Source organism: Anneissia japonica, unplaced genomic scaffold (genome assembly GCF_011630105.1).
Source record: "Anneissia japonica isolate Jap-2015-1 unplaced genomic scaffold, ASM1163010v1 scaffold1951_len603592_cov169, whole genome shotgun sequence".
Classification (NCBI taxonomy): Eukaryota; Metazoa; Echinodermata; class Crinoidea; order Comatulida; family Comatulidae; genus Anneissia; species Anneissia japonica.
Genome location: NW_022741522.1, coordinates 258847 through 272625, shown reverse-complemented (window position 1 = coordinate 272625; position 13779 = coordinate 258847). Strand labels below are relative to the sequence as shown.

Sequence of the window (13779 nt, the reverse complement as noted above, 5' to 3'; positions counted from 1 at the left end):
CTATAATACATGAACTGAAACATCTCCAGTGTTTTCAAACGACGAGGGGAAACGAGCTCTTAAGTCTGTTGATATAATGGATGCCTTTGCATCTGATTTAGCTTTTACTGAACCCGAACCGTCAACACAAATGCCTCTTTTGTTGTTTCTTCTGATACGGGTAATTCTTACAAATAATGAAGTAAATGTTTCTTTGAATTCTTTTTTCATATCTTTACTTCTTCCTGCATATATTAACGGATTCACCATCGAGTTAGCGAGGATGAGAAAATCTGTTAACCACAAGTACCACACAAGCCAGGTGGAACCATTATCAACAGCTTTATGGACAATGCTTTTTAGAACAGTTGGTGCAACACACAGGGTGTAAACCAGAAGTACTATGGCTGTTGTCTTGGTAACTTTAATTTCTCGTCTGTTAAATTTCTTTCCGTGGCGTGTGGCAATGTCTTTCGCTTTTTTTGACGCAATTGAGAAAATATATGCGTACAGAATGAACATGATAGGAATTGTCAAACCGGCAATCGGGATGAGGTAAATGTACACAGGGTAGCCATACATATCATAAAACGCTGAACTCCCGCATTCGTATTCATACGTCACATTAGGCGGTGGCACAAACAGGCTTGCTAGGGCACCTACTGCAAATGAACTTCCTCCAAGAAAAAAGCCAAGCAAACTGACACAAATGCAAATTCGAATTGCTCTTTCAACGGGCATCCACGCTCTATACCGAAGAGGGTATTTAATCGCAAGCACTCGATCAATAGTGATCACCATTAGATGCAGCCCTGAGATAGTGACAGATATTGTGGCGGGCATAAAATACCAAGTCCCGCAGCTATAATTATATAGGAACTGTCTACGAAGAATATAAGCAACCATACAGAGTGGAACTCCAATCAACCCAGTTAAGAAATCAAAGAGTGCTAAGGAAGATATGAAGATACTGCTCGAAGTTTTTGTTGAAGCACTTTTCCGGTACACACTGAGTATAACAATCAAGTTTCCAACTATTGTCACCAGCATGACAGGTAAAAATGTACAAATCACAAAAATAAATAACACTACAGAAACGTTTTGTTGTATCAACAAATCAATTGTTACCGCCATGAAAAACTGTCCACCACTACCTTTTTGTCTGGAGAACAGAGCAGTGACACTGGTTCCTTCTGCTGTCTTCTCTTTGTCTCTGTGGTTGTTTGCTTTTGTTAGCATTAGGATATTTCTCGGGTTTTCTGCTCCCAAGACTTGGCACTTCAGGCGTAACAGATACAAATGAATTATGAGAATTTCAATTAGGCTAATGTTATTGTATGTAGATGCATGCTCATAACCAATATAAACGAACCAATGAACAGTCTTGCAATGATTGGAGAGACAAAACATGGACTGAAATTAGACATGCGCAGTGGTTCTTATATCATGCTTTCTTCAATGTCATTAAATGAAGGTGATGATATAGGCTACTGTAATTTTTTCTGGCATGAGCAATTTTTCTCAGTTCCCCCACATAGATTAGACATTATGTGCTGCAACAAAAATCACCATATTTATTTTTTAATATTACATGCCATTTAGGCATTTAACTACTGCGATGAATTTTGATACCACCTATAAAATTGAAACGGTAAAAAATATATATGTATGCGACAATACCATGGTATGGTTAAACACTGACCGTATATAGAAAATAAATTTCTTTAAGATTACAATACGTGTAGGGTTGCTTTATCTTCCACTCATCCCCTCTCTCCTTCGTTTTGTTTCGTTTTATTCAAGTTTTCCACATATTTAACATAGGCCTATAGATGATAGCGTAAAAAATATGCAGAGGGAGGCCTAGATAAGTTTATCAAAGAAACTTTAAAGCCTAGGCCCCCCTTTAAAAGAAGTAAATTACCTAAGAGTTGAGACAATCAATTGTAATGATAAAACTAAATACAGTAATGCAATGCAAAAAATAATAATAAAATAAGTTAAAAAATAAAAAACAATAATAATAATAATAATAAAATAAATAAATAGAATTTAAAAAGTTACAGTTAATCCGGGCGCACGAATAACTCAAGCGTTATATCAAAACACAATGTGCCAATATTTAAAGGAAAAGAAAAGAATTACATTTTACAATATTGATGTTGACAAAAAAAGGATTCAGTAAATAAGTAAGTAAAATATCACAGAGTCAATTATGGAGGAGGCTGTACACCCCACCTACTGTGCACCGTAATCCGAGACCAGAGTGCGTTTAAAATTAAATTTGAAGCTTGCAACTAATGGCGGATTTGTAAGAGGTAAGGGAAGTGTAGTCCATAATTTTGGACCAGAATAGAAAATAGAGTGACGTCTAAGTTTGGATGTAGTAGGTAAAGTTAATTATTTTAAAGAAAATCTAGTGTTGTGACAATGGTGAGAGGATAGTTTAGAAAATAAAGAGGCGATATGAAGAGGTAGCGTACCTTTGTGTAAACGAAACATAAACATACCAATTTGTAAATTATTTCAATTTTAAATATTCCAGACATTATATTCATGGAACAATGGTTTAGTATAAGATTTATAAGTAGCAGCAGAGCAGATTTTTCAAGCCCTTTTTTGAAATTTATTTTTTATAAATAAATATACTGTAAATATACCTTTTTTAAGCATTAAAATTTATTATTATTAATTATTATTATTATTATTATTATTATTATTATTATTATTATTATTATTATTATTAAATACGGTACATGTCAAACGCGGATCCAGAGTTTACCCTGTGAAGTGTCAAGCGAGGTCCGTAGCCTAAGTTACGGTTGGGAATTCGGAGACATTATCGTCGTCGTCAAATGTTTAATGCACACAGTCGGACAATAGATGATTTATGATATCTGTTTTGTACAGTAATCTGAAACCCATAAAGTATCATTTCAGGCATTCATTCATTTATCTCTCTCTGGAAAATATCATATGAATCATACAAAATAAAACGAATTCAAATAAAATTAAAAAATATATAAAAAAACATCTACACTAAATCAAAATGGAATATTCACTGCCTGTTGGATCCCAGTTTTAGTATTGCAGGGGTTCTGAAGGCATTACAGTATAACCAATCCCCGTATTTCTGATAGATTGCTGATTAAAATGTAAAATATTTAATATTTTATATTCAGTACATTATCAAATGTTAATTAAATCTCATATATCCCAAAATTGCGTTATATTCATGCACCGAAGTAGAAGGTTTAACTTAATAATTTTGATATGTTTTATGTTGAATGGTTTTTAATGATATTATTACATTCTAATATGATCACAACATAAGGAAGTCCTCTCCTTTAAACTTCTAACCTACTAAACTTTGCGTATCTCAATATACGTTTCCTTAAATCAAGGAAGTAAATTAATATAGGCCTATAGAGAATTTTGTCTGTCAATCTCAGATATCCAAATTTTAGGAAATTACGTTTTATGCATGCACCGACATGAGGCGGTGCATGAGCAGACTGTGTTCCAGTCCCTAAACTTTGTATTAATTAGTAAAAATCTGGGAAAATCGATTTTGGCACCAATGCCGTTCCATATTACCTTTTTGCTTGGCGTTTCATAGTATACTTTTTCTTGGGGTTTCTAATTCGCATAAAAGTTTGTCGATATATACCGACGCTAATGGCGCTCTCCAAAATTAGCTACTAATACTAGGAAATCATAGAGACTTGTGGCAAGTCTACTTCCTCAGGTACGTACTATTCTTGTCTAGGTTGGTCTTCGATGTAGCAGAGACACGCGTGGCTCGCTTAGTGTGTGCCATGTCGTTTTACATACAGGTAAGTACACTGTGAGAAATGCTAATCCAGGAGCACACGTTAGACACGTCTTAACTCAACTGTAGCATGATTAACATGTATGACCCAAACTTAGGTCTACTATACCAAATTTTGGCAAATTGTATTGTAGGCCAATTTCAAGAGTACAGTAGACAACTGTACAAGAAAAAAAAAACAACTGTCATTTTTGGACCTTTCCCATATTCACACTGCCTCTAACACATACAAAAGTATGGTTAAGCAATGAGAATATAAAAAAAGATCTACATTTACAATTCACGTAATCAGACCATAGTTTAGAGGCCCTTTATCTTCCAAGCATCCTTTTAGCCCTGATCCCTTTTTATGCCCCACACCCAGGCATATTCTATAAAAGTAAATCGAGAATAGGCCTACAGTAAAAACCTTTTCTTTGTAGCAAGTAGATTTCGTGTACACCTTATCCCATCGTCACATTGTCTTAATGTATGCCGCAGGCCACGCCACTAATGACGACTTGCAAAAAGTAGTAGAAATTGCCTACTCTAAGAATATGTTGAAGACAAAAATGCTGAAATTGAGGCCAGGAGCAAACAACTGAAGATTTAACTCCATCTTCTCAGACAACCACCTGCTGCCAGCTACAATCAGCAGACAGTGTTTGTGTCGTCAGGCGCAGTGTGTGCCTAAGTTTTAAAGATACTTAATATTTTCAGCAAGTGGATTCTTCGAATATTGTATCATTCCTCTTTTTTTTAGTGTTCAATATGTATACATATACAGGTCCAGGCCGTCGGAACTGCACTGGCTGTGACCGGACCAATTTTTGTCAATTCCATTACTGTTTCAGATAAATATAAGGTCTCCCTCCAATTAAAGTAGGCTTTTGGGACCAGGGTTCCATCCATGGTCTTTGGCAGCTTTGGTCTCTAATTAGAATATAATTAGAAACTAAAGTACATTTGGTAATATGGGACCACAAAATAGTCGTCATATAGATGGTTTTTAAATGGAAAGGTCTTTAATTAGAGGGAGACCTGTATGCTGGTATCATAAATTAGGTCTGTATGTCAGTGGCGGAGATGGGTGGGGGGTTCAAGGGGTTCGGACGAACCCCCCCCCCTGTGAAGAAACGTAACAAAATACTAATAAGTCCTGGTTTACAAAAGGCATGCTAACCTACTAGGCATAAGTTGGCAGATCAGACAAACTTGACTTAGCCCAACTAGCCTTCAATTAAATAAATTAAACAAACACTGTTTTGGGTTCAATGTCGTAATAATTTATGTACGAAAGTGCGTTCTTCTGGCCTATCGATCTATGGAGGAAAGACTACGAATACAACTACTCAATATTGTTGGAATATAATAATATATCTTTTTTTCTCTCTCTCTCTTTATGTATAGGCCTAAGAATGAGATAAAATTACCTGACCGTTTTCAAGAGAGGGAAAACCTTGAACTTAGAAGAACTTAAAAGGTCATTAGACACCTCAGAATTCGGGAAAGCTCATTTCCGGCAATCTAGGAATCAAAATTTTCCCGGGGGAGGACCAACCGATCCCCCTTTCTTTTTTGGGTTTTTTTTCGGAACTTTCTGAACCCCTCTTTGAAATGTATGTACGCATTACATTATTTTTTTAATGTTACATATTAAAACAATAATTCACCATGCGCTTGTGTATTTTTTTTGTATGTACATTTAAACTTTTTCTTAATTTCCTTAATTTTTTTTAGTAATAAAGAAAAGATTGATTTGAAAATGTTTGGAGGTATAAATATAAAATTACAATTAACTATTTATAAATTGTTGGGGTTTGATTTGGCCAAATCGTCATCACAACACAAAAGTATACGAATCAACTATGCCCAGAGTACTTGCAATTGAAATTTAAACCTTTAAAAGTAAAGGGTATTTTTCAACAAGGTACGGTGGAACTATATCTTCCACTAACTTTAAATCTTGTATCAAAGACTTGTTCCACGACCAGAACCATAGCGCTAATATAGAATATTATTTGACTAATATGAACGATTTTTGACAACAGTAAAATGATGGTTGTAGCAATATACAATTGAGAAAACTGCACGACCGTGCAAACCCTTGCAGATATAAAGTATCATTATTATAATTATTATTACTAATATTATCAATATCATTCTCATCGATTAATTTAATAATAATAATAATGATAATAATAATAATTCATTCATCTTTTATTTCAGAATTACAAATTTATAGAACAAAAAAAAAAACAAAAAAACAAAAAAAAAAAACAGAACAAGGCGATCAAGAGCGTCAAGAAAAAGTATATAAACACAATTTGCTGTATCCACTGTACACAAAACCATTTCAAGTTAAATATTGACACATGCAGAAGCAAAAATAGGAAATTGTGATTCCCAAACATAATTAAACAAAAACATCATCAACAACTTAAACAACTCTGACAACACTGTCAAATTTAATCGAACTGTGCAACCCGGAGTAGGAACGTTAAATCCTAAGACCGAAGCCCACATACCCCCCAAAAATAATACTTTATAATATAAGTGTATACGTTTCACCTCTGCACCCCCTCATCTATTGTAATGAATTGTCAGAAACCTGTACATTACACTAACCTTTTGTGATTTATATTTTATTAATAGGACCATATCTAAAAATTACAGTTAAAAATGCCATTCCCCTATTCTTTTGCAGACTCTTAAATTGGCTGGTATAAATTCATGGATTTTTTTAGTTGACTACAATCCTTACTATATATCTATATGTCTGTATTTAGAAGTACTATTGCTATATTACTTTGTATCTTTGTACATTTTAATGTTTAATGATTCTTTAATACAGTAAAACTGTATGGTGTTAATGTACTATGAAAATTGTCTTAACCAAAATAGATAAAAATATTTGATATATAATCTATTATATGCCCATGTCTCTGAAGAATAATACAATTTCACAGCGCTGTTTATACTGTATGAATAATTTAAATTTCCGCGTACAAGTTACTATGAAAGATGAAATGAATCAATGATTTATTAAAGGTAATTACATGTTGATCGAGTGCTTGAGGTGAAACACAAAAGTACAGAAAAAAATCGAATTAAAGTACGGGAAGAAATATGACGACGCACGAATTAGCTCCATGTAACCACAGCAACCGATAAACAATCATCTAAAAAATCATATCTATATTAATAAAGTTTTTTTAAATTGACGAAAAGTGGTATTTTCTGGAGTCTTAATCTGTCCTGATTTCAATACACTCTACTATTGAATCATTACTTAGGATAATTAGTGAATGGCTAGATTCTCTAAACGACTTTGAAGTAATTGGCTCGTGTTTTCTGGATATAGCTAAATGCTTTGATATAATAAATCATAATAATTATTATATGAACTTAAAAATATGGCTTTGATGCAAACTCGATGAACTGGTTTAGAAATAATCTACAAAACAGGATGCAATTTGTTTTTTGCATTGGACAAAAAATCTGAACCTGGAATAATGAAATCGGAATTCCCCAAGGTTCGGTCCTCGAACCACTTTTTCTCATTTAAGTCAATGATGTATCACAGCCAGTGGGAAATGACATAGGTAATGTGTTTTCCGATGATAAATGTATTTATGTTGATGTTGTAAACGAAAGTCTACAAAATTTAGTCATTTATGTGTGCAAATGGTATAATAAAAATCAGTGGTGTGACTTTAAAATCTTTCATGGACTTGTCACTCACGTTGAATTAGTAACTAACAAGGACACCTTCTCCACTCTTCCACACCAAAAATAAATATTGAAAAATAAATATGTCACTACGAGTGGCTGGCGGAAAATTATGGAGATGAAGAAAAAGTTTATCTATACGGTAATATACGTTTCATTTCTTTCATGTAATCTTAGCTTTTATGATGTCATACATTTTTCTTTACTTAAAAGTATGGGCCTACTGACTGCGCTCGTGTTTCGATATAAGCAGGCTTATCTCAGGACCTGTCTGGAAAATCTAAAACTGAAAACATTTGTTCAAACAGCTAGAGCATTGGGACACTTTTTATTATTTGACGACGAGTAGGTTTACCCTTGTTGGAGAAAAAAAAAACTGCCTACAGAAATTAAGTTTGCAACTTATTTATCTTGCCGCCGACAATGCCTTTTCGTTTATTCCAAATTTACACATATTTAACAATACAAATGATAGCGTATTGCAGAGGGAGGCCTTAGATAAGTTAATTGAGAAAAAAATTTAAAGACTAGGTCCTCGGTTAAAAAGTAGTAAATTACAGGGTATTGCCTGTCCTTGTCTTTTTGATTGCTTTAAATTGACAAAATCAAAGTGGGCGTGGTCCAGTTTCGATTAAAAGGCCTTGAAAGTGGTCTGTGGGGGGGGGGGGGCCAATAAATTTTTTTACAATTTATGGGTTTCAAAGGCTTATTTAATCGATTTTAGAGTTTATGAATATGTAGAAAATACATATAATTTTTCCTCCCCGACGAATTGTGCTTTTTTCCCCTATGGGGGGGGGGAGCAGCTCTCCCCGACGGGTGGGGCCTCCCCCCGGCCTCCCGCGTCAGCGGGAGGCCGGGGGTGAAAAAGTGAAAATATGGCATTTTTAAGTAGCACATGCAAACTTTAGAAAAATGGATGTCCTTCACTTTAGGGGTCCAATTAGAATGCAAGAATAAAGGCCGGTTTAACCCTTATACCACAGATACAGGGTTATACCTTACCTTATACCGACTCTAAAACCCAAAATCTTAAAAGTAGTTAATTGTTATTATACAGTACATCTCTAACCATTTTTTTTTAAAGTCTATAATAATTACTAACATTTAGGATTAGCAAAAGAGTGCATAAATATACATAAGTACAAAAAGTACATAAAAACAAAAAGAAGCGTATGGTGGAATTTTGCTTTAACATAACCTCAAAAAGACATTGTAATGCTATTTAATGTAAACGAATTGAGAAAAATTGATCAGGCCAAAGTCGGTGCTGTTCTGACGGCCCTGATCCATGATGACTATTGGTTGGGTGGCTACAAATTCAGATGGTAAATAAGCAGGTTGTATAAAAAAATAATTGTGGATTTTTTCAACTTGGATTTTGGAAAATGACAATAAAAAACAGACGCATGACCTCCAAGCAAAGTATGGTATATAAGCAGTTGAAATGGTACAATGTATGAACATAAAACAATACGTGAACGAGGTGGCAGTATCTTCAATTCAAGGAGTAATCAGTTCGAAAGATTCATTTTATAACACACAAGCTCTAGCAGGGAGCCTATATTTTTATTCTAGGCCTGTGTTGCCAAAACTACAACGATTTTTATGCTGTTTTAATGACATACTAAGCTAATAAGTAGCTTAGTTTTTATTATTTTGATAGTTCGTGTATATCATTTTCAGTAAATGAAATCATAAAGTGGCTTATCATTATACAACAATACAAAGATAATACTACATTTTTATGAATTTTATTTTAACCACAAACTCAAACTACGTATATATATATATTAACATGCTCACGGAGATAAATTGGAATTGATAAAACATCAGGTCGGCTTTCTATTTCATTAAAATAAATTAAAATTAATAGATAGTAGACACGCTCTAGCTGCAGGGAGGGTATTATTGAATTAAAATTGAAATACTGTACAATAAGAACAATACTCAGCAACTCGTGTAAATAGGCCTATTATCATTTTCTTAAAGTTGGCTGCAACGCCAAGATTTATTGATTTAGTCATCCACATATCCATGTAATGCAACAAAATATAATACAAATTCAATATTATCTCACTGTTACATTCGAGGAGCCACTTTGCACCTCACTCCCTATCTGAGAGTGACTGTAGGGTGGTCGAGACAGCACATATCTCCGACTTTATTTAAACAAAGACTGAATTATGTTAATTATAGAACAAGTATACGGAGACATTTTAGAGTGTAACAGGCAATTTTTTCCCAATGTTACATACAATGAGATTATTGACGTTAGACATTAGTTTAGTGTGCATGTCAGAGACGTTGAACCATCTGTATTGCTCTCTTTAATGTGGGGTTGCACATTTTTCAGCTTCTGCCAAACGCTTTGGCATTTGATCCTTATACAATGTGTGTGATGGTATCTAATGTTTCTATAATACAACTGAAACGTTACTAGTGTTTGCAAACGACGTGGGGAAACAAGTGCTGAATTAAAAGGTTTTTTCGAATTCTTGTCCAATTTCGTTACTCTTTCCTGCATAAATTAACGGATTCTTCATCGTCAAGTGAGCAAAGATGAGTAAATTTGAAAAACACTAGTAAATCAAAAGCCAGGTGGATCTATACCGAGCCTTTGAGAGCAGTTGCTGCAATACACAGTGTGCGCTAGAAGTACTATGACCAAAGAACAGTATAAATTTCACTGATATGACTGTTGTTTTGTCTTTTCATTTCTCGTTTTCAAAGCTTCTTTCCCTGGCGTGTTTCATTGACGCAATAAACTAAAGTTACACAGAAACATACAGAAAGAACTTGATTACAATTGTAAACTACAAAAAAGGGAGTAAATATAGTCAAAAACAGTTTGACCGTAAATTACATTATGTGCAGAAATTCCACAGTCTAACGTTATGTATTCATACGTCATATTGGGCGGTGGCACATAACGGCTGGCAAAACAACAGCAACAAAAATGAATTTGCCCGTAAAAACAACCTTAAACATAAACATATGGTATCGAAGTCGGTATTTAATCACAAAAAATCGATCAAAAGTTACAGTGAGGATATAAAGTTTACAATTATCGTCATACAGGAAACCAGATAAAAATAAATAACCATAGAGAATGATTTCTTTTCCTAATGCATATGCCTATATTTTACAAGATTGAACAGTTATATTACGTAAACACAGCTTATGTCTGCTCGTCTTTCGCCGCGTTTACTTCTGATCCGGTTAAATCTTACAAATAATGTAGTGAATGTTTCTTTGAATTCTTTTCTCATTTCTTTACTTCTTCCAGCATATATTAATGGATTAATCATCGAGTTAGCGAGGATGAGAAAATCTGCTAACCACAAGAACCACACAAGCCAAGTGGAACCATTATCAACAGCGTTGTGGACAATTGTGCTTTTTAGAAAGGTTGGTGCAACACACAGAGTGTAAACTAGAAGTACTATGGCTGCTGTCTTGGTAACTTTCATTTCTCGCCTGTTAACTTTCTTTCCGTGATGTGTGGCAATCTCCTTCGCCTTTTTTGACGCAACTGAGAAAATATATGAGTACAGAATAAACATAATAGGAATTGTCAAGCCGATAATTGCGCTGAGGTAAAAGTACACTGAATTGCCATATATATCATAAAATGCCGAGCTCCGGCATTCGTATTCATACGTCACATTAGGAGGTGGCACTAACAGGCTTGCGAGGGCACCGACTGCAGATGGAATTCCCCCGAGAAATACACCAACAAAACTGACACAAATACAAATTCGAATTGCTCTTTCAACGGGCATCCACACAATATACCGAAGAGGGTATTTAATCGCTAGGAATCGATCAATAGTGATCACAAGGAGATGAAGCATTGAGATTGTGACAAATATTCTGGCAGGCACACGATACCAAATTCCACAGTTTTCTATATAGAAAAACTGTCTACGAAGAATATAAGCAACCATACAGAGTGGAATTCCAATCAACCCATTTAAGAAATCAAAGAGTGCTAAGGATGATATGAAGATACTATTCGGAGTTTTTGCTAAAGAACGTTTCCGGTACACACTGAGTATAACAATCAAGTTTCCAATTATCGTCACCAGCATGACAGGTAAAAATGTACAAATCACAAAAATAAATAATCCTACAGAAACATTTTGTTGTATCAACACATCAATTGTTGCCGCCATGACGATGAATAGAGTTTTAAAACCGGTTGCAAGGTGAATTTGGTTAAAACTGTCAACCACTACCGTTTAGTCTGTAAATATACATTTACTCGCTGGTAGTATAGTCACTCGTAATTCAATGAATATATAATTCGATATAGGCTAACATTATTGTATGTAGATCAAAGCTCATATTCAATACAAAAAAGGCTAGGGGACATTTTGCAATTATTGGATAGACAATACATGTGACTGAATTTTGACATGCGCAGTGGTTTATTTGTTGTCATATTATGTTTCCGACATTTTCATTGCACTTGTAATTTGTTTCAGTCATGATCTTTTTTTTAAGTTCTCCCACATTAAGTGTAGTGGAAATTATGTGCTGCAATATAATTATATCTTTATATTTACTCATTACATTAAGACAATTAGGCATTTAACTATTGAGATGAATTTTAATGCCATTTATAAAATTAAAATGGCAAATAAAAATATAGGCATACGACAATACAAAAGTATGGTTAAGCACTGAGAGAATATAAACAAAATTAAAATCGTAACATTGACAATTCACGTAATCGGACCTTACTTTAGAGGTCCTTTATCTTCCAAACATCCATTCAGTTCTTCTTCACAATTAAATTCTATTATCCTTCAGTGGCGGATTCAGGGACGGGGCAACCGGCCTATCCCGACCCCTAAATTTGTCATTTTTTTATGGAGATAAAAAGAAAATCATGTCCAAAATGTAAGTCTGAGAGTGCATTTCCGGTCATCTAGAGGTGCTATGATCATAAATTATACGATGAATGATTTTCATTTTGTATGTACTGTCAGTGTTTAACCATACCGTGGTATCGTCGTACCCATATCTTTTTATTTACCGTTTTAATTTGACAGATGGCAAATTACTAAAGCCTATTAAAAATAAAAAATCACCTTCATCATGGTTAAGCTCCTACTTCAATGAAATTCAAACCGTAAGTCCTTTATATATTGGAAAGAACATATCTTGATGTTGCGTCGAACAAAAAATGGGATTTAACGAAAAAAGCAACTTTTATAACCAGTTTTTAGTCGCTTGTCACGGTCGATGTTTACCTTGAGAAGTGACCTCACGAGGCTGGAATAACGTCTCTACAAAAACCTATAGCTAATTGATAATTTCGCTAATTAACAGTATCACAATGCATTTTGATACATTATAATTACTTAAATTTGACTATATATTTTTAATCACACAAATCTCCGAAAAAAAATAAAGAAAAACTATATATATACGTGTGAGTTTTAAAAAAAAATGATCGTGGCTTTCCATATGAAATAAACTACGCCCTCAGTCGGATCAAAATATTTTAACAGGCGCAGCGAGGGAGATTGCGTAACGTAGGATAGTTTGGTAAAATCTCATGAATTATTCATAATTATCCTTATAGAACCTATTTTGCGCATGCGCTGTTTTCAAGTCTGTATCAGCCTCAGTGATCAGCTGTTGCATCGCGATAGACCTAGGGTTCGATTTTGATTTTGAACGACACAATTTTCTTTGTATGAGCCTGTTGAATCAATGCAAGAATAAAACAAGTGATTAATAGTAGATTCTTACTATAGTTAAATACATTACCTGCAGCCTGAAAACACAAAATACTATTAAATAGTTGTTAAATTAACGTATGTGTATTATATTAGGACTAGGAAACTCGATTCTGACGCGATTACCAATACAATTACATCTTGTATTATATGATGCCAATACAAAATTTGGCGGTATGGGACATGCCTTAAGTACGTTTTGCAATGGTAGTTAAATATTTTACAAATATGTTCATTTTGGTAAATATAATTTGCCAAAAATATTTATCAATTGTACAAAAGTCATTTTAAGTCATCAAAACATAGTTTCTTATAGACAGTGGCGTATCTATAAAAAATTATTAAAACGATAGACATTATCATCATCGCCCACAATAGGCCTACCGTGCAAAACGATGCTGAAGAAGGCAATCATTAACAAACTAATCACACAAGCCCGTAGCCAGGGGGGTTGTTGGGTTCGAACGAACCCCCCTTTTCATGAAGTGCCCTTTCAACAAAGAC

At 34.2% G+C, this 13779-nt stretch overlaps 2 protein-coding genes across 2 annotated transcripts; both read right to left on the bottom strand.

Annotated features, from left to right (window-relative positions):
* LOC117118742 (adenosine receptor A2b-like) lies at positions 1-1218 on the bottom strand. The gene has a single exon (XM_033263422.1). It carries the CDS (start codon positions 1216-1218, stop codon positions 1-3), a length of 1218 nt encoding a protein of 405 aa, XP_033119313.1.
* A 9465-nt stretch (positions 1219-10683) lies between these two features.
* LOC117118741 (histamine H2 receptor-like) lies at positions 10684-11871 on the bottom strand. Its single transcript, XM_033263421.1, has one exon. The coding sequence runs from the start codon at positions 11698-11700 to the stop codon at positions 10684-10686; it is 1017 nt and encodes a 338-aa protein (XP_033119312.1). The 5' UTR covers positions 11701-11871.
* Between the last annotated feature and the right edge of the window lie 1908 nt (positions 11872-13779).

Bases quoted from the DNA above. Each gene is read 5' to 3' on its own strand.
- LOC117118742 (XM_033263422.1), bottom strand. From the start codon at position 1,218: ATGCTAACAAAAGCAAACAACCACAGAGACAAAGAGAAGACAGCAGAA.
- LOC117118741 (XM_033263421.1), bottom strand. From the start codon at position 11,700: ATGGCGGCAACAATTGATGTGTTGATACAACAAAATGTTTCTGTAGGA.